Source organism: Gastrolobium bilobum, unplaced genomic scaffold, assembly GCF_033153095.1.
Source record: "Gastrolobium bilobum isolate Gb01-03AN ecotype WA unplaced genomic scaffold, APGP_CSIRO_Gbil_v1 utg93204, whole genome shotgun sequence".
NCBI lineage: Eukaryota > Viridiplantae > Streptophyta > Magnoliopsida > Fabales > Fabaceae > Gastrolobium > Gastrolobium bilobum.
This window is the reverse complement of record NW_026899506.1, coordinates 34,519-53,273: the sequence shown is the minus strand read 5'-3', so window position 1 is coordinate 53,273 and position 18,755 is coordinate 34,519. Positions and strand designations below refer to the sequence as shown.

The 18,755-nt window shown below is 39.6% G+C and overlaps 1 protein-coding gene across 1 annotated transcript; it reads left to right on the top strand.

Moving 5' to 3' along the window:
• The first annotated feature begins 15,090 nt into the window (after window positions 1–15,090).
• Window positions 15,091–18,361, top strand: LOC133290777 (flavonoid 3',5'-hydroxylase 2-like). Its single transcript, XM_061488891.1, has 2 exons — window positions 15,091–15,996; window positions 17,729–18,361. Exons 1-2 carry the CDS (start codon window positions 15,091–15,093, stop codon window positions 18,359–18,361), a joined length of 1,539 nt encoding a protein of 512 aa, XP_061344875.1.
• The last annotated feature ends 394 nt before the right edge of the window (window positions 18,362–18,755 follow it).

Below are 18,755 nucleotides of genomic sequence, written 5' to 3'. Positions count from 1 at the left end.
GCTTATCACCCTAACCTGTGCTCTTTCAGGACAAGCCCAACAGTATACCTGTGAGTCCCCATGTTTCAGGCAGACGAGGTATACAGTCAAAGCATGCCTTCTAGAACACCGTCTAGGTAATAATTTCTGGTCTAAGGAAAGATATACCCAAATATAAAGAGACTACTCTAATGATACTCTCTGTGAGATTTCCTCATAGAGTCTCTTTTGTGGGTTTGTTCAGTGCGAGCTATACCCTTATAGATCCACCCACGACTTTAGCTAAGACATCTCCATATCTGTAGCTCATGAGGTCTTTACCTTGCATACGAATACAAGTAGATAAGTCGTGCTAGTCTTACCCGAGATCACTGATCCCCATTCTCAGTGTCTCTAGACTAGGAACATAAAATTAGGAATAAATATCCAGTATCCTTGAATCCTCATGATCGTGATCTCATCACAGATACTCAAGAGATACCTATTTTATTCCAAGGGGTTTATCCAGTTACTCATATAAAATATTAACAGTAATATTGAGACAAAATATGAAACAGGATAAATAGTGCTTTTATTTATTTGCGACAATACAAAGGTCCACATATGTCCTAATCTAATTAAAAGATTGTCTCTAGGACATCCATATACTAACATCGATGACATCCTTAAGTCTAGGACGATCTGCACTACCAAACATTCAGAGACTTTACAAATCCAAAGATACTCTCCATAATGAATCCTTGTGGAGTCTCTGAGCGGGTCAGTTCAATGCTATCTGTTCTCCAACAGATCCACCCACGACATCAGCTAAGTCATCACCATGCCTGCATTCCATGAGGTCCCTACCTTGTATCCCCATACAAGTAGATGATGTCGTACTAGTGTTATTGAGATCACCAATACCCTTTCTTGGTGATTCAAGACCAGGAACAAATTTTAGGTAATAGACATTCAGTGTCCTCGAGTCCTCATGATCATGATCCCTATCATGGATCCCCGAGTGAACACCTGCTCTATTCCTAGGGTCATTATCTTTAAGCGTATATTAACAATAAAATAGTGGCGAGACATAAATATGATAAAGATAAAGTTTACTCAAATTTATTAATCATGATATACCAAATAGAAAAAGGTGTTCATCTGATAAAACAGATTGTCTCTAGGACACCTATATACTAACAATTTGACAGTTAAATTAACACATCTCAGGCATATATCAATGCATATTTCATCTTTCATAAAAGCATACATGCATATAACCACCCCCCATGGAGGTCGGTGGAACAAGTCACGGATCAATCCGAGGACACGAAAGCTTACCTTGCAAGCTAGTTATCCAAGCCAAGAATCCAACCAAGAGCTCACACTAGCTCAAAAGCCCACAAACAGCACAATCACAATCTGTTTATACAGTAATTAATCATCAATAACCATTTCATGTTGTTTCTCCATGAGGTATTCGAGTACTCCTCGATGAGTATTCGAATACTCCAGGCCTCCAGAAAGTATCTGAATACTTTCACTAAAGTATTCGAATACCACAAGGTATCCGAATACCACATACACACGTATTCAAATACTACCCAGTATTCTACTACTTCTTCAAGGTATCCGAATACTTTTCTTCCCAGAAAAGTATCCCAATACTCTAAGACTTTAATATGTTAAACTAGACATTTCAAGCTTTCCAACGACATATTTTATGTCTCAATCGGAGTTGTATAACTCCGGTTATGATTTTTTGCAAAGTTCCTACATTAACTGAATTTCCAGCAATAGGGTCACGACTTCAAACATAAACTGAGAGCAATCCACTTATCCAATGGACCTAAAAATTTACATGGTTATAGCCCCATGTGTTAACTTCATATAGGTCTAAACCTAACTCGATTTAGAGCTATGTAGCTCCAGATATCGTAATTTTACTAAACTTGGTCGCTGTTGTCTCGCGAAGTATTCGATTACTGTATTTTTCCAGAAAGTATTCGAATACTGCCCGAAAAGTATTCGAATACTTCTTCGATAGAATGCAGAAAACTGAGTTTTAAAGGTATAATTGACCTCCAATGATCCAAACTCGATATGGAGTCCAAGAACTCCTTAAACAGATGTTTATTAACATGCTTAGGACTCAGAAACACATTCCTTTATTCAAAAAATCCAAGTTTTACTTTTTAACCGATTAAACAAGCTTAAAACATCAAAATGACAAGGAGGTTATCATGGTATATCTCTAAGCTCCAAAACTCTGAAAATGAGGTAACTTGGAGCTCCAAACTCAGCTCCAAGGTTCTGACTTTTTCAAGATACGAAAATACATCAAAGCTTGGTCCTTTCTACTCAAAGATGGCTCCTTGAAGCCTCCAAAGACAAGGGAATGGCTCTCACCAAGGATGAACACCAACTCAGCCCACAAAACCCCTCACACAGCAACCTAAACTCGGAAAACAAGGACCTTTCACCCACACAAGGCTTGTCCTCACAACACTCAACTGTTTTGGTAAAGGAACTATGACCAAAGGTGATCACTTTGGTGAAGTTTGTGAAGAAGAAAGCTATGGAATGGGAGAGGAAAGGTGGCAGCTGATGAGAACTCAGAATTTTCAAACACTAGTCACGTAGGAAGCCAACATGGCCTAGGATTTTGAGCCCAAAAGTTGTATTTATAGACACTTAAGTTTTAAACACACAGTATCAATTAAAATAGCTACGCTTATCTTTTTAATCTCAAACTTGAGATTCTGAACCTACTCATTTTTCTAATATTTATCATATTTTCATTTTATTTTTCGCAGCACCTTTTCGGTACGCGCTTTTCCATAGCCAGTATCAGTTCTGGCACCTGTTCTCATTATTTTGACCTGAAACTTGTTTTACTAGTCCTATATAATATTCTAGGAATATTCTTGCACTTATTATAATTTTTCGGGATACTTCATCGGTACACATGTATACCGGGTAGCAGAACCGGTATCTGCATTTTTCGTCAGAAAAGTGACTTTCAGCATTATTACTCACTTACTATAATTATTAAAGCCTCATAATAATTATTAGGGTCAATTATGGAATTATTTCCTAATTTCTCTTAATTAATTAATTAATTTCCTTAATTAACGGTGCGAGTTCTTACATTCACCCCACCTTTTTAGGATTTTGTCCCCAAAATCAGAAAACATACCTGTCTCGAAGCTCGGGATACTGCCAGAGAAGCTCATCCTCTCGCTTTTAGAGATATCCTTCAGGAATTCTTCCCGTCCATTGCACTTTGACCATCGGAATGATCTTGCTCCTCAGCTGCTTCTCGCCAAGATCGAGTCTCTTGAGTGGTCCGACGGGAGTTTTCAAGTTTTCCCGAACTCCTCACTGAACTCCAGTGAACGATGCTTAACATCAACGTAGTTCTCCTGGCGACTCTGCGCCTGCTTCAGCTCTCCTCTGATCATCTGAATCGGCTGGGGGTAAATTGGACAAGGTCCAAGCCAAACAACGCTTTATCTCCAACCTCAGACCAACAGGTAGGAGTGCTACACCTTTTACCAAACAACGCCTCGTAGGGTTCCATGCCCAGGCTAGCAAGGAACACACAATTGCACAAAAACTCAACCGATGCCAGGTACCTATCCCATGTTGGGCCCTGCTCCAAGGTGCAAGCCTTCGACATGTCCTCCAAGGTCTAGATGGTTCGCTCATTCTGTCCAGCAGTCTGAGGGTGATAGGCTGTACTCAGTAGCAACTGAGTCCCAAAAGCTCTCTGCAGCGCCTCCCAGACCCGAGATGTGAACTTCGGGTTCCTATCACTGATGATACTCTCGGGCACCCTGTGAAGCTTCACGATCTTGCGAACAAATAGTTTGGCCAACTGCTATGAAGAGAAGCTCACCTTTTCCAGAAGAAAGTGGGCAGTCTTTGATAATCTGTCCACAATGACCCAAAAAGAGCCACAGCCAGCCTGAGTCTTGGGCAAACCCACCACGAAGTTCATGAAAATACTTTTCCACTTCCACTGCGGTACCTCAAGAGGTTGAAGCTTACCAACGGCTTCTGGTGTTCACTCTTCACCTTCAGGCATCACAACAAATGGACGCATAATAACAATGTCCTTCCTCATTTCAAGACACACCGTCCTGATTCTCCTCCATAAGCTCATTCTCGACTCTCATAGTCTCAATCCCGAGAAGTGCATCCTCAAACAAGGAAGTCACCTTCAAATCTCAAAATTTCTTATTGACAACAAAATGCCAAATGATTTTATGGGATCACTAGTCGCTTTCTCAATAGAAGTGACCTGACCCCACAAACTCAAATCCACACAAAACTCGAGTGAGTTTGGTCCTATTCCATGACTCTAACATCGACTAGACTTACAATTTATAATCAATATCCTCGAAATAAATTCATATTCATTTCACAGTACGAAATCATAATCATGTTCATTTCAACCCATACATGTTAGTCAACATGTTAATTTACATAGTAACATACCTTAGTTCACGTACACCTGCATGATTTTAAATTTCAATAACATAATAATTTGAATACTATATACAATAGTATACCTCAATCTCCATGGCATCTGCAAAATCAAAAGTCAATTAAAGCTGAAATAACATTGATACATTACCATAATTTATCGTACTTATCTCATGCCTAACACTATCTATGGTGTTAACATGCAAAATACTTATGCAGCATATCAATAATCAACATAAGATCCTAGAGTCATGGAGACCACTCAACTCACAAACGAATTATACATGCACTGTCTCGCATATACAAGATCGCGTGTGGCCTTGCCACAAATTCCAAGTGTTACACACTCAGTTTCCCTGAAGAGAATTTCACATTCTCAAACAGAATACCATCACGATTAAGTAATGGAGTAAGGCATCTTGCCTCAATAATAAAATGACCGGTGCTTCCCATAGAGACACGCTCGGTCGGATGAAGTCTTTCACCGAAAGACTCCCAACAAAATTCTTCACCTCAGCCAATTCTGGCGGAGCATCCGGTATGGAGCTAATGAAATAGGCCCCACACTAAGCAACAAATCAATGGAGAACGCTATCTCCCGCTGTGGCGGACACTCAGGAATGTCCTCCAGAAACACCTCGAGGAACTCCTTCGCCACAGGAATGCTAGTGAGATCCTCCTGTGTCCCACTCACCAAACCTCCCAACATGACATAACCAATGTCCCTGCTCACCAGGCTCACCTACCCCGCAACAATTAAATAAAAGGCGAGGAACTGGCTGTGGAATCACACGGAGACATCACCACTCGCTAGGCATAACCATCAATCAATCAGTCATCACACAACTATTGGACAATCCATCCACGCCAAGGATGATTTCAGAATTTAGCCATCGGCAATCCCATACGATATGCCGAGAACTCACGGCCATTCCATTGAAACACGACATCTCGATGTACAGTGGTAGTATCACACTTTTCTCCAGTGGCGGTGGTCAACCGCAACGGTGGAGAAAGCACACACATGGGCAACTCACGCCCCACAACAATCGAGGTTGCAATACAGAATGCGTAGCCCCGGAATCAAACAAAGTATCCAAAAATAACACCACCAATGGTGACCGTATCTCTAACAAGGTTCAGAACTCTATCCGACTGCTGCCGATCCAAAGAGTAAACTCGCCTCGTGGCAGGTGGCACAACAGGTGCCTCTGTAGGTGGAGCAGGAATCATCTGAAGAGGGGCCGCCTGAATTGCTGCAGCCCTAGCCACTGTAGTATAACAATCCTTGGCCATATGGCCACTCTTTTCGTACTTGAAGCATATCAGCTTCCCAGTAGCACAACGTTCCATATGCTCCTTTCCGCATCCCGTACATATAGGAGTGGAAGAAGGTCTAGCAAAACCTCCCTGCTGTGTAGAGGTCATCTTAAACTGGTTAGGCGCCTGCCTCGCAGCTAACTGTTTCCCTTTTCCTTTACCAGGAAGCTTCATGTCTTTCCAAGAAGTGGAACTACCAGTTCCTTTACCTCAGTAACCTTGGCCCTCTTGGCCTTGCTCACTATGCATACATCCTCAATGTCCTGACATTGCTGTACCAGTGTCCCAAAGTCTTTGGATGCAGAAACAGCAAGACGATCAGCGATATCCTCGTTAAGTCCCCTGCGAACTTAGCAGCCAAGAAAGTCAGAGTAGGCAAAGCCATCCGAAAGTGAGCGAACTTAACCAACTCGTTAAACTTCGCTAGGTACTCGTCCACCGACATCGAGCCCTGTACCAATCTGTCGAACTCCCCCTACTTCCTCTCTTACGAGTCGTGAGGGAAGTATTTGCCCAAAAAGTATTCCTCGAAGAATGACCATGCCATGACATGACCCTGCATCTCGTAGGCGTGAGGGGTGTTCGTCCACCACTCATGGGCATCGCCCTCCAGCATATACGTCGCGAACATCAATTTATGCGGGTCGGTACACTGCATGACCCGAAAGATCTTATCCAACGCCTGAAGCCATCTTGCAGCAGCAATAGGATCATACGACCCATCGAAGGAAGGTTGCTTATGCTTACGAAAAGCATTCAGCCGGCGATCAATCGCATCTCGATCTTCAGCAAGCTCCACAAAGGGTTCCATCACCCCAGTAAGATGACCAGTGACCTCAACATGGCTCTGGCTCTCGTCCTGCAGACTAGGTTGAGGCGGCGGCAGTGGTGGCAGTGGGAACTGACCAACAGTAGGACCAGCTCTCATCTCCTCTAACATGACCCTCATCAAGGTCATGTTCGCCAAACGGTTCACCTCAAGAGCATCCTCTGTGGCCTTCTGGTTCGCCTCACGATCGAAGTCCATCATTGCCACGTTGGCCAATCTAGCGGCCTCCTGCATCTCAGCTAATGCAGTCAGGATCGGGTCGGGTTGACCCTCAGCAGTCTTGCGAGTTCTCCTGGGTATTACCATGACTCTGCACAAGTTACACAAATTATGAGGTTATCAGGCCCCCGCAATGTGATCACATATGCATCATCATAATAACACTCAACAGAGCAAACACACAAGACAAGACACAACCAAGCATCTTAATTATTGCAATACATATAGGCTTTTCCCTAGAAAGTGCTCTGATACCATAAAATGTAACACCCCTTATGCATCCGGTTTGTTAATATATGATCGTATTAAGCCACGCTTAATTAAAAATACGAAATATCTTTTTCTTTTCAATTATGACGTCATTATTTTTAGCCAAGTTGATTACTTAATCAATTTTCATAAAACATCGCCTGTATACTATTGCAAGAGAAAACTAACTAAAATACCTCATGTATAAATAACAGTGAGTATCTAAAATCACGAAACTACAACACATAGTCCGAACATAATCCTGATACATTATTACAATCCCAAAACTAAAACAACGCATAGTCAATCAATGTGGCATGGACAATCTCCATGCTCACCAAATAAGGCAAAAAGGCCAACAAAGTCTCAACATCAACAACATAATCATAATGCTAGCAGTAAAATAGTAACAGACATAATCTAGCATCCAACATAATCAACATAATAGCATATAAATCAGCTAAGCTCCGGCCTCCTGCCGCCAGAGGTCCCAACCCCAACATTATCTGAACCTGAAATGGTGCCCTAAACGTGGGGTGAGATCTCTAAAAAGAAATCTCAGTAAGACAAGGGGTCCTCAAGGACTCTTCTGCCCTAGGCTCACTTACAAGTACATTATAAGTTCTAAAACAGTAATTTCAATGCATGTTCATGTGAAAGCATTTATATCATGACCATATAATCTCTTGCTCAACGAGCTAAATATATACTGCAACTCATTATCATGTGATGTATGCAAATGCGGTTTGACTGGCCAGGGAACATGATAGGAATTATGCACGTCTGCGGTATATCTAAACATAGGAGTCGCAGTCCTATGCCTTACACACCAGAGTCGCTGTCTGATCGTGTAAGTAATCAACATCACTTTCATACATTACATGTCTTACACACCAGAGTCGCAGTCTGATTGTGCAAGTAAACAACATTACTTTGACAGTTAAATTAACACATCTCAGGCATATATCAATGCATATTTCATCTTTCATAAAAGCATACATGCATATAACCACCCTCCATGGAGGTCGGTGGAACAAGTCACGGATCAATCCGAGGACACGAAAGCTTACCTTGCAAGCTAGTTGTCCAAGCCAAGAATCCAACCAAGAGCTCACACTAGCTCAAAAGTCCACAAACAGTACAATCACAATCTGTTTATACAGTAATTAATCACCAATAACCATTGCTCAAGGTTACACTAAGTGATTAAGGTTTTCCATCTCGTTTTAAGTCATTTCATGTTGTTTCTGCAGGAGGTATTCGAATACTCCTCGATGAGTATTCGAATACTCCTCGATGAGTATTCGAATACTCCAGCCCTCCAAAAAGTATCCGAATACTTTCACTAAAGTATTCAAATACCACAGGACATCCGAACACTTTTCTCCCAGTATCTGAATACCACAAGGTATCCGAATACCACATACACAAGTATTCGAATACTACCAAGTATTCGACAACTTCTTCAAGGTATCCGAATACTTTTCTTCCAAGAAAAGTATCCCAATACTCTAAGATTTTAATATGTTAAACAAGACATTTCAAGATTTCCAACGACATATTTTATGTCTCAATCGGAGTTGTATAACTCCGGTTATGATTTTTTGCAAAGTTCCTACAACAACTGAATTTCCAGCAATAGGGTCGCAACTTCAAACATAAACTGAGAGCAATCCACTTATCCAATGGATCTGAAAATTTACATGGATGTAGCCCTATGTGTTAGCTTCATATAGGTCCAAACCTCACTCTATTTAGAGCTATGTAGCTCGAAATATCATAATTTTACTAAACTAGGTCGCTGCTGTCTCGCGAAGTATTCGATTACTGTATTTTTCCAAAAAGTATTCGAATACTGCCCAAAAAAGTATTCAAATACTTCTTCGACAGAATGCAGAAAACTGAGTTTTTAAGGTATAATTGACCTCCAATGATCCAAACTCGATCTGGAGCCCAAGAACTCCTGAAACAGATGTTTATTAACATGCTTAGGACTCAGAAACACATTCCTTTATTCAAATGATCCAAGTTTTACTTTTTAACCGATTAAACAAGCTTAAAACATCAAAATGACAAAGAGGTGATCATGGTATACCTCTAAGCTCGAAAAATCCAAAATTGGGGTAACTTGAAGCTCCAAACTCAGCTCCAAGGTTCTGACTTTTCCAAGATACGAAAATACATCAAAGCTTGGTCCTTTCTACTCAAAGATGGCTCCTTGAAGCCTCCAAAGACAAGGGAATGGCTCTCACCAATGATGAACACCAACTCAGCCCACAAAACCCCTCACACAGCAACCTAAACTCAGAAAACAAGGACCTTTCACCCATACAAGGCTTGTCCTCACAACACTCAACTATTTTGGTGAAGGAACTATGACCAAAGGTGATCACTTTGGTGAAGTTTGTGAAGAAGAAAGCTATGGAATGGGAGAGGAAAGGTGGCAGCTGATGAGAACTCAGAATTTTCAAACATTAGTCACGTAGGAAGCCAACATGGCCTAGGATTTTGAGCCCAAAAGTTGTATTTATAGACACTTAAGTTTTAAACACACAGTATCAATGAAAATAGCTACGCTTATCGTTTTAATCTCAAACTTGAGATTCTGAACCTACTCATTTTTCAAGATTTATCATATTTTCATTTTATTTTTTGCAGCACCTTTTCGGTACGCGCTTTTCCATAGCCAGTATCAGTTCTGGCACCTGTTCTCATTATTTTGACCTGAAACTTGTTTTACTAGTCCTATATAATATTCTAGGAATATTCATGCACTTATTATAATTTTTCGGGATACTTCATCAGTACACATGTATACCGGGTAGCAGAACCGGTATCTGCACTTTTCGTCAGAAAAACGACTTTCATCATTATTACTCACTTACTATAATTATTAAAGCCTCATAATAATTATTAGAGTCAATTATAGAATTATTTCCTAATTTCTCTTAATTAATTAATTGATTTCCTCAATTAACGGTGTGGGTTCTTACATTCGCCAGGCTATTTGCCTCCAACACATCCTCTGTGGCTTTCCTGTTCGCCTCTCTAACGATGTCCAGCATAGCCTGGTTTGCCATTCTCATGGCTTCCTGGTCGGCTAGTCGGGCCGCCTGCATCTCAGCCAATGCAGCCAGGACAGGATCAGGTTGATCCTCATTAGTCTCCCAATTTCTCCTAGGCATTACCATGACTCTGCACAAGTTACACAAATAATGAGTTTATCAGACCCACACAATGTGGTCACACATGCATCATCATAGCAAAACCCAAAAGAGAAAACACACAAGACAAGACACACAGCAAAACATCCTAAATTATTGTAATACATACAAGCTTTTTTCCTACAAAGTGCTCTGATACCATAAAATGTTACACCCCGTGTATACTCGATTTGTTAGCATATCATTGTATTAAGCAGTTCTTAATTAAAAATGTGGAATAAACTTTTTCTTTTCAATTATGACGTCATTAATATTAACCAAGTTGAATACTTAATCCTTTTTCAAAACATTGCCTGTATATAATTTGCAATAAAAGCTAAATACACTGAATAACCTCATAATATAAATAAGTGAGTATCTAAGTCACAGAACTACAACATGTAGTCTGGACCAAAACCTTGATACAATTATACAAATCGAATCTAAATCAACAAAGTCAAGTCAATGTGGCATGGACAATCTCCATGCTCACTAAATAAGGCAACAAAGCCCAACAAAGTCTCACATCGAATAACATGATAATAAATGTAGAGCATGTCAGAATGCAGCACATCATCATAAAAGCATAAATCTCAACTCAGCTCCGGCCTCCTGCCGTTCGAGGTATCAACCCCCGAGTTACCTGAACCTGAAAATGTGCCCCAAATGTGGGGTGAGATCTCTAAACAGAAATCTCAGTAAGACAAGGGGTCCTCAAGGATTTCTCCATCCCAAGCTCACTTACATGTGCAATATAAGTTCTAAAAATAGTAAAACAGTATAAGTTCCAAAATCAGTGCAATGCAGCAGAATAATCATGTCATGTGTGTCAATTATTCTACTAGCCAGAGAAATGCAGGGTTTACATACGTCTATTACCTACAATTAGTGCAAGACACCACTTGCATCCACCCACAGGATCACCCTATTGTATGTCTCTTACATACTCAGGCTTACCGTCTATGTGGAACAACACATGCATATCATAAGGCACTTGCACATAACAACTCAACAGCATTTCAAAAATCAACACATGAAAACACATCATGCATATGAACCATTCCCCCATGGGGTATGGTGGAACCAACAATGGCTAAACCGAGGACACGAAAGCTTACCTCGCAAGCTAACTATCCAACACAACAGTCCAGCCAAGCTCAAAGTCCACAAACAGCAGAATCACAATCTGTTTTAGACCAGCAATCATCAATATTCATTGTCTAATAATTCAAGACACAACAATAGTGTTTTCCTTCTTCGTTTCATGTCTTTAGGCTTCTCACAAAGTCATAAGCCCTTAATCCATTCGATTCTGAGTTAGTTCATTACTACAGAGGTCTAACTTAACCAATCTAGGGTCCACAAACCCAAAATACAGTTTTGTATGAACAGAACAGTCACTGTTTCGAAATTCCCAGAATATTTGTCAGGGCCATATCCGGATATCTCCAACCCCATATCCGGATATTTCGCGACGGAATGCAGTTTCTGTATTTGACGAGATATCACTCCCAAGATTCTATTTTTAACACATTAGAACGTTAAGGCATGCATCTTTAAACCCCTTTAGGTCAGTGATCACGTTAGTTACTTAAACAACTCATTAAACATACCAAGACTCCACTTTTAACCAAAGAAACTCATGATCAAAGGTGATGAAGCATATCCAAGGCTCAAAATAGAAAAAAGGGTGCTCTTGGAGCTCTCTAAACAGTCACAAGGTTCTGACTTTCAAAGTACACGAAAATGGTGATCAAAGGTTGGTTCTTTGCACAAAAGATGGCTCCTTGAAGCTCAAAATGTCATCACAAAGGCTCTCACAACTCAAACCAAAAAGTCAGCTCCCATACCTCACACTCAGTAGCTAAAACTCAAAAATGGAGTAGCCTCACATGCACCCAAGGCTTGCTCTCACCTATTCAAGGTATTTTGGTGAAAGAACTAGAAGAAAAATGCTCTCTTAAAGGTTTCTATGGAGGAAGAAGAGGGTGGCAAGGGTGGTAGCTCAAACTCAGAAATTTCTCACGAAGAAGGCACAAAGAATAACCTAGGATCATGTGCCACCCCTTATATAGCCCACTTAAGTCTTAATCGCACTGTATTAGCACTAATAGCTACGCTTATCAATTTAATCCCAAACTTAAGATTCTGAACCTAGCCATTTTTCTAAGATTTGTCATATTTTTATTTTATTTTTCGCAGAACTTTACCGGTACGCGCTTTTACGTAGCCGATATCAGTTCTAACGCCAGTTCTCATTATTTTGACTTGAAACTTGTTTTACTAGTCCTGTATATTTTTTTAGGAATATTCATGCATTTATTAGAACTGGTATCTGCACTTTTCGTCCGAAAAGCGACTTTCAGCATTATTAACCAGTTACTATAATTATTTAAGCCTTTTCATAATTATTAGAGTCAATTATGGAATTATCTCATTAATCTCATAATTAATTAATTAAATTCCTAAATTGACGATGAAGGTTCTTACATTAAGCACGTTGAAAAGTCTCGTGCTAGTGTGTGGGGACAGTCGTTGATCCTTGCAAGTTTCCAGGCGTTACAAGTGGTACCAGAGCAGGGCCTCTCTTCCAGTACGGTGTGGTTCGAGGGCGAATCAGGCGGAAGCTGGTGGGCATGTAACATATCGGACGCTGACGAGGGAGGGGAGTGATCGCCGATGCGAAAGGGCATGGACAAGGAGCGGCTCCTGGCAGGCTTCCGGCAACAGGGGTACATGGATGAATCGAACCAACACGCGAAAGAGAGGGATTCCAGAGACTGTGCTGGTATGGGACGGTACAGATGGGAATATCTTATAAGAATTAATTGGTACTACCTATACTAACAAGATGCATCTACTTTTTGGTAGCCCAAAACAGAAGAACTCCATAGTTAAGCATGCTTGACTTTGGGAAATTATGAGATGGGTGACCTCCTGGGAAGTTTTCTTGGGAAGTATCACGCTGAAAAGTCTCGTGCTAGTGTGCGGGGACAGTCGTTGATCCTTGCAAGGTTCTAGACGTTACATTATTTATGTGGTGTTCTACCTAAAAGGTAAGCTTGAGTATGTGGAGACATAGAAGATGGTGATTCTGTGGGTGAGGTACAAGCGGTATTCCTTGTACTGTAGGTTGTAGACGTATGTAATCCTTACATTTTTATTCTCTGGCCAGTAGGATGCATACACACATGACATGGACATATGTGGCATTGCACATTCATTTGATATATTGCATGGCATGCTCATTTTATATACTACATTGTTTATTACTATAAATGGCCCGGTTTAGGCATGCCCCTTATCTTGTTATTAGTTTGTTTCTTCATATACTGCCTGCACTGTTTTGGAACTTATATTATACATGTAAGTGAGCTTGGAGTGGAGGATTCCTTGATGACCCCTTGTCTTACTGATATTTCTGTTAGAAATCTCACCCTTTTTTGGGACACATTTTCAGGAGATAACATTCGTGATACAGACACTGATAGAGGCAAGAGGTCGCCACAATGAGACTTTATTATGACTAGACTTGATTGGATTCTGTTATTATTTGAGGTGAGCATAGGGGTTGTCTATGCCACTATTTAATGACCTGTTTATTTGTTGACTTGAGTATTTGTATTATGGCACCATAAGTTGTTACGGACCTTGAGGTCACCACCCCAAAAGTTAGCTCAAAGGGTGGGAGTGCCCAAGACTTTATAAACCCCACATTAGTTGTATAGGCAGCCAATGTGGGACTTGTAACATTGCCACCCCCTTTAAGGGCCGATGTCCACGGCAACTTTCACTCTATCGACATTGACCCGACGGTAGCCCTTTCCCTCCTTTGAGGCGGCTTCACTCACCTATCAGTATTCAGTGCCTAAAGACACCTTAATCCAGCCTATAGGTAGCCCTTTTCGTGGCCTCAACTCTCAATGAAAGCACCAATTGTTACGGACCTTGAGGTCACCACCCCAAAAGTTAGCTCAAATGGTGAGAGTGCCCAAGGCTTTATAAACCCCACATTAGTTGTATAGGCAACCAATGTGGGACTTGTAACATAAGTTATAGATGCTTTTGAATTGATATTTATCAGTACGAGGTATTTCAGGTTTTATTTTAGTGTTGCAATTACATAAGGATTGTTATTAAAAGAAAAAGTTAATCCACCTTGAGGATTAGCCTTGTTTATTTGAAGAAAACAGTTATTGCTTCCGCGATTAATTATTGCAAGCTGCGCTTTAAATATCATTTGTATGTTAATACACCGGCGGCAGACGGGATGTTACACGAGGTATATAGCATGAGGAAGATTCCCTAACATGGGAAGTATGATATCATAACCTTTTTAGTACTGTGGGTCCTATTAACGCGTGAAGTTGCATGACTCCTCATGTATGAGAATCATGCGTGGGAGAATCAGGTGTAGACGGACCATTTAACTTTTGATGAGTTGATGGGCTTGGTCTGAAACCAAACAGGCCTAACAGTAGTATGTGATAATGACTTTGTATTATTGTTAGTCATATTGTCTTAAGGTGGAAAAGAGATTACAGGAGAGGAGGTGGGGGTTGGGGAAGGTACTTGGTGGTTAAAAATGTGGGGGTTAGAAGGAGGAAAAAGAAGGAAATAAGAGGACAAAGGGCGACACTTCCATAAATTGAAAGACATCCATCCTATTAAGACTGGTGGTTGAAATATAGTGAAAGAAGACATCCATCCTATTCATCACGTGAAGGACTCTTCCAATAAGTAAACACACCCAAGTTAAATATCGCACTCCTCTCTTGAATCATCGCTTCACAAGCTGCATAGAAACTAGCAAGCTTTATCATGACTACCCTTGATCAAGAGTTTCTTCTTAAGGAAATTTCTGTGTCCATTTTGATCTTCTTGATCACCCATGTCTTCTTTCATTCACTCTTCAAAACCCATCAACGAAAACTTCCACCTGGACCAAGAGGTTGGCCAATTGTAGGTGCACTTCCTCTCATCGGAAGCATGCCTCATGTCAGACTCTCTAAAATGGCCAAAAAATATGGACCCGTTATGTACCTCAAAATGGGGACAAATAACATGGTTGTGGCTTCTACTCCTTCTGCAGCCCGTGCTTTTCTCAAAACCCTTGACCAAAACTTCTCAAACCGTCCTCCAAATGCTGGAGCAACTCACTTAGCTTATGATGCACAGGACATGGTGTTTGCTGATTATGGGTCTAGGTGGAAGTTGCTTAGGAAACTAAGCAACTTGCACATGCTTGGTGGAAAGGCTCTTGATGATTGGGCACAAGTTCGAGAGCAAGAGATGGGATACATGCTTCGTGCAATGTATGATTGTAGCAAGAAAGGTGAGGCTGTTGGGGTGGCTGAGATGTTGACTTATGCTATGGCTAATATGATTGGTCAAGTGATACTAAGTCGTCGTGTGTTTGAGTCAAAAGGTTCTGAGTCAAATGAGTTCAAGGACATGGTTGTTGAGCTCATGACCACTGCTGGGTACTTTAACATTGGTGATTTTATACCTTTTCTTGCATGGTTGGACCTTCAAGGCATAGAGCGTGGGATGAAGAACTTACACAAGAAATTTGATTTGTTGTTGACAAGGATGATCGAGGAGCATGCGGCTTCCTGTCATAAAAGAAAGGTTAAGCCTGATTTCTTAGACGTTGTCATGGCTCATCATAGCGAAAACTCTGATGGGGAGAGACTAACATTCACCAACATCAAGGCACTACTCTTGGTATAACCCTTTATCTCACTTTTGACACGTGTAATTTTTTTTTTTTTTTAACAAGAAAATTGAAAGTCAGTTTTTTCTCATCGAAAGATTAAGACCACGTAAGATCAGTTATACCAAAATACAATATGGAATCCAAACTCATGAACTCAACAAATCAATAAAGCAGGGATAGTATCTAAAAGTAAGTGTTGCGGGTCTTCGGTCTGTTTAATTGTGTTTTAGTTTTTTTTTCTTAAAAATATTTTGTAAAATAATTATGAAAATAATTGTTTTCTATGTTTTTTTGTTTTCAAAGTTAAAATCCAAAACAAAAAATAAAAAACAACTCAGGCATATTCTTTAGATATGATTCTAAAAATAAAAAAATAGTTACAGTTTTTAAATTTTTTTTACAAAACAGACCTTATCAAATGATTTTTTTTTTTTTTTTGTTCAGAAAACTAAAAATCTGTTTTTAAAAACAGTAAGCAAACAGAGCCATTTATGTTCTCTAAATATGCTTTCAAAACATCTTAGTTGTCACTGTCCCAATATTTTTATTCACATATTTTAATAGTAATATACGAAAAATTTAACTTCGTAATTTTTCGTTAAGTTGAGTCAAATAAAAAAAAAATGATATCATAATAGTTAGAAGTTGTTTAAAATCATTTTCCCTCTATTTTGTATAAAATACACAAGAGTTAGACTTGTACACATTAACTTTGTTTGCTTGAAAAGATGTTGGGCTTATATGATTTAAAGTAACAAAAATAGGTCAAATTTCTTTTCAATTTTTCAAACTCTAATTTATGCTAGACTCAGAAGGAAAAAGAACTAGAAATACATATCTTAAATTAAATAATGAACGATTTGTCTAATACATCCAGAATTGTTGCGTTACAAGAGGAACTTGTCTGAACTAAAAGAACATAGGATTAAATAATCTTTTGAGCTAGGCTTTATGCACATTAAATTTAGTCAAAATATTAAGAATATCCGAGTCAGAAATTTATTTAGCAATATTGGATATTTTTAATTAATTTACACACAAAAGATCGCAATCAATATTGTGCATGATTACACTTTTATCTCTGAATCTGTATCCATATATACCACAATCATGCACTTTTCTACACTAATTCACATACGTATTAACCCAGAATTTTTGTCGTTTATATTAATTGTGTGGGGACTAAATATTATTGAGGTTAAAATCTTGGATGCAATAGGCCACTACTGCACTTTGGGTTTTACGCCAAGAACAGTACCCCTATTTAGGAAATGGGACCACAGAAAGTGATGTCTCAAGATTGTTGTCTGCAAATTAAGACTGAAGATATATGACCTTATATTTTGTTTGCACTAGAAAATTATTGTCCTGATTAATGGATGTGGAGACGATAACATGCATAAAATTTATGACTTTTTTTTTTTTGGTATCCTAAAATTTATGACTTAATAATATGCAAAAATTTTAGATTTAAAAAAACAAAAATCACTGACCCCGACTAATACTAGTAAGGTCAATTATTGTACATATTTTTATTCTTATATATTTATAAAGAAATTATTTCTGAGATTTGAACCTATAACTTTACGATTCACAAAGTGACAGTTTCACCACTCCATCCTATTTTTTTTTTTCTTACATTGTATTCTAAAACTTTTAGAGTACACAATAATATTCAAAAATTTGAGAATAGACACTAATGTTTCTAACCACAACTACATGCCCCCATGTTGTACGTAGAATCTATTTACCGCTGGCACTGATACATCTTCCAGTATCATAGAGTGGGCACTAGCAGAGATGTTGACAAACCCTGCCATCATGAAGAAAGCTCATGAGGAAATGGACCAAGTCATTGGCAAGCATCGACGCCTCCAAGAATCTGACATAAAGAAACTTCCCTATTTGCAAGCCATTTGTAAAGAGACATTCAGGAAGCATCCGTCAACCCCACTAAACTTGCCGCGAGTCTCTGCAGAACCGTGCCAAGTGGATGGCTATTACATCCCCATGAACACTAGACTAAGTGTGAACATATGGGCCATAGGACGAGACCCTGATGTGTGGGAAAACCCTTTGGATTTTAATCCAGAAAGGTTTCTCAGTGGGGAAAATGCCAAAATTGACCCACATGGAAATAATTTTGAGCTTATTCCATTTGGTGCTGGGAGAAGGATTTGTGCTGGCACTAGGATGGGGATTGTGCTGGTTCAGTACGTTTTGGGCACTATGGTGCACTCATTTGAATGGAAGCTACCAAATGGTATTGCGGAGTTGAACATGGAAGAGGCCTTTGGACTTGCCTTGCAGAAACAGGAACCTCTTTCTGCTATGGTTTGCCCTAGGTTGCACCCAAGTGCTTACATTGCTTAGTGGCTTGGGCTCACCAAGTCTGTTAAGCCTTGTCTAGTTGTGTGGTTATTAATATTTAGAGTAAATATCTTTTTTGGTCCCTAATAAAAACACGGTCTCCACTTTAGTCCCTTACAAAAAAAAAAAAATAGTCTTGAGGTCCTTAACAAATTCAAAATAGACCCATTTAGTTGAAATCGTGATCCCTCAGAAATTCAAAAAAAATCCATATTAGTCCCTCAAAAGGACTAAAATTGGTTCACTTTGAATTTGTTAGGGACCAACTGACAATTTTTTTTTTGTAAAGGACTAAAGTGGGGACAGTGTTTTTTGTTAGGGACGCAAAATGATATTTACTCTAATATTTATATAAGTGTTTCTATGTTACACAAACCACAAGTGTTTCTATTCTCCA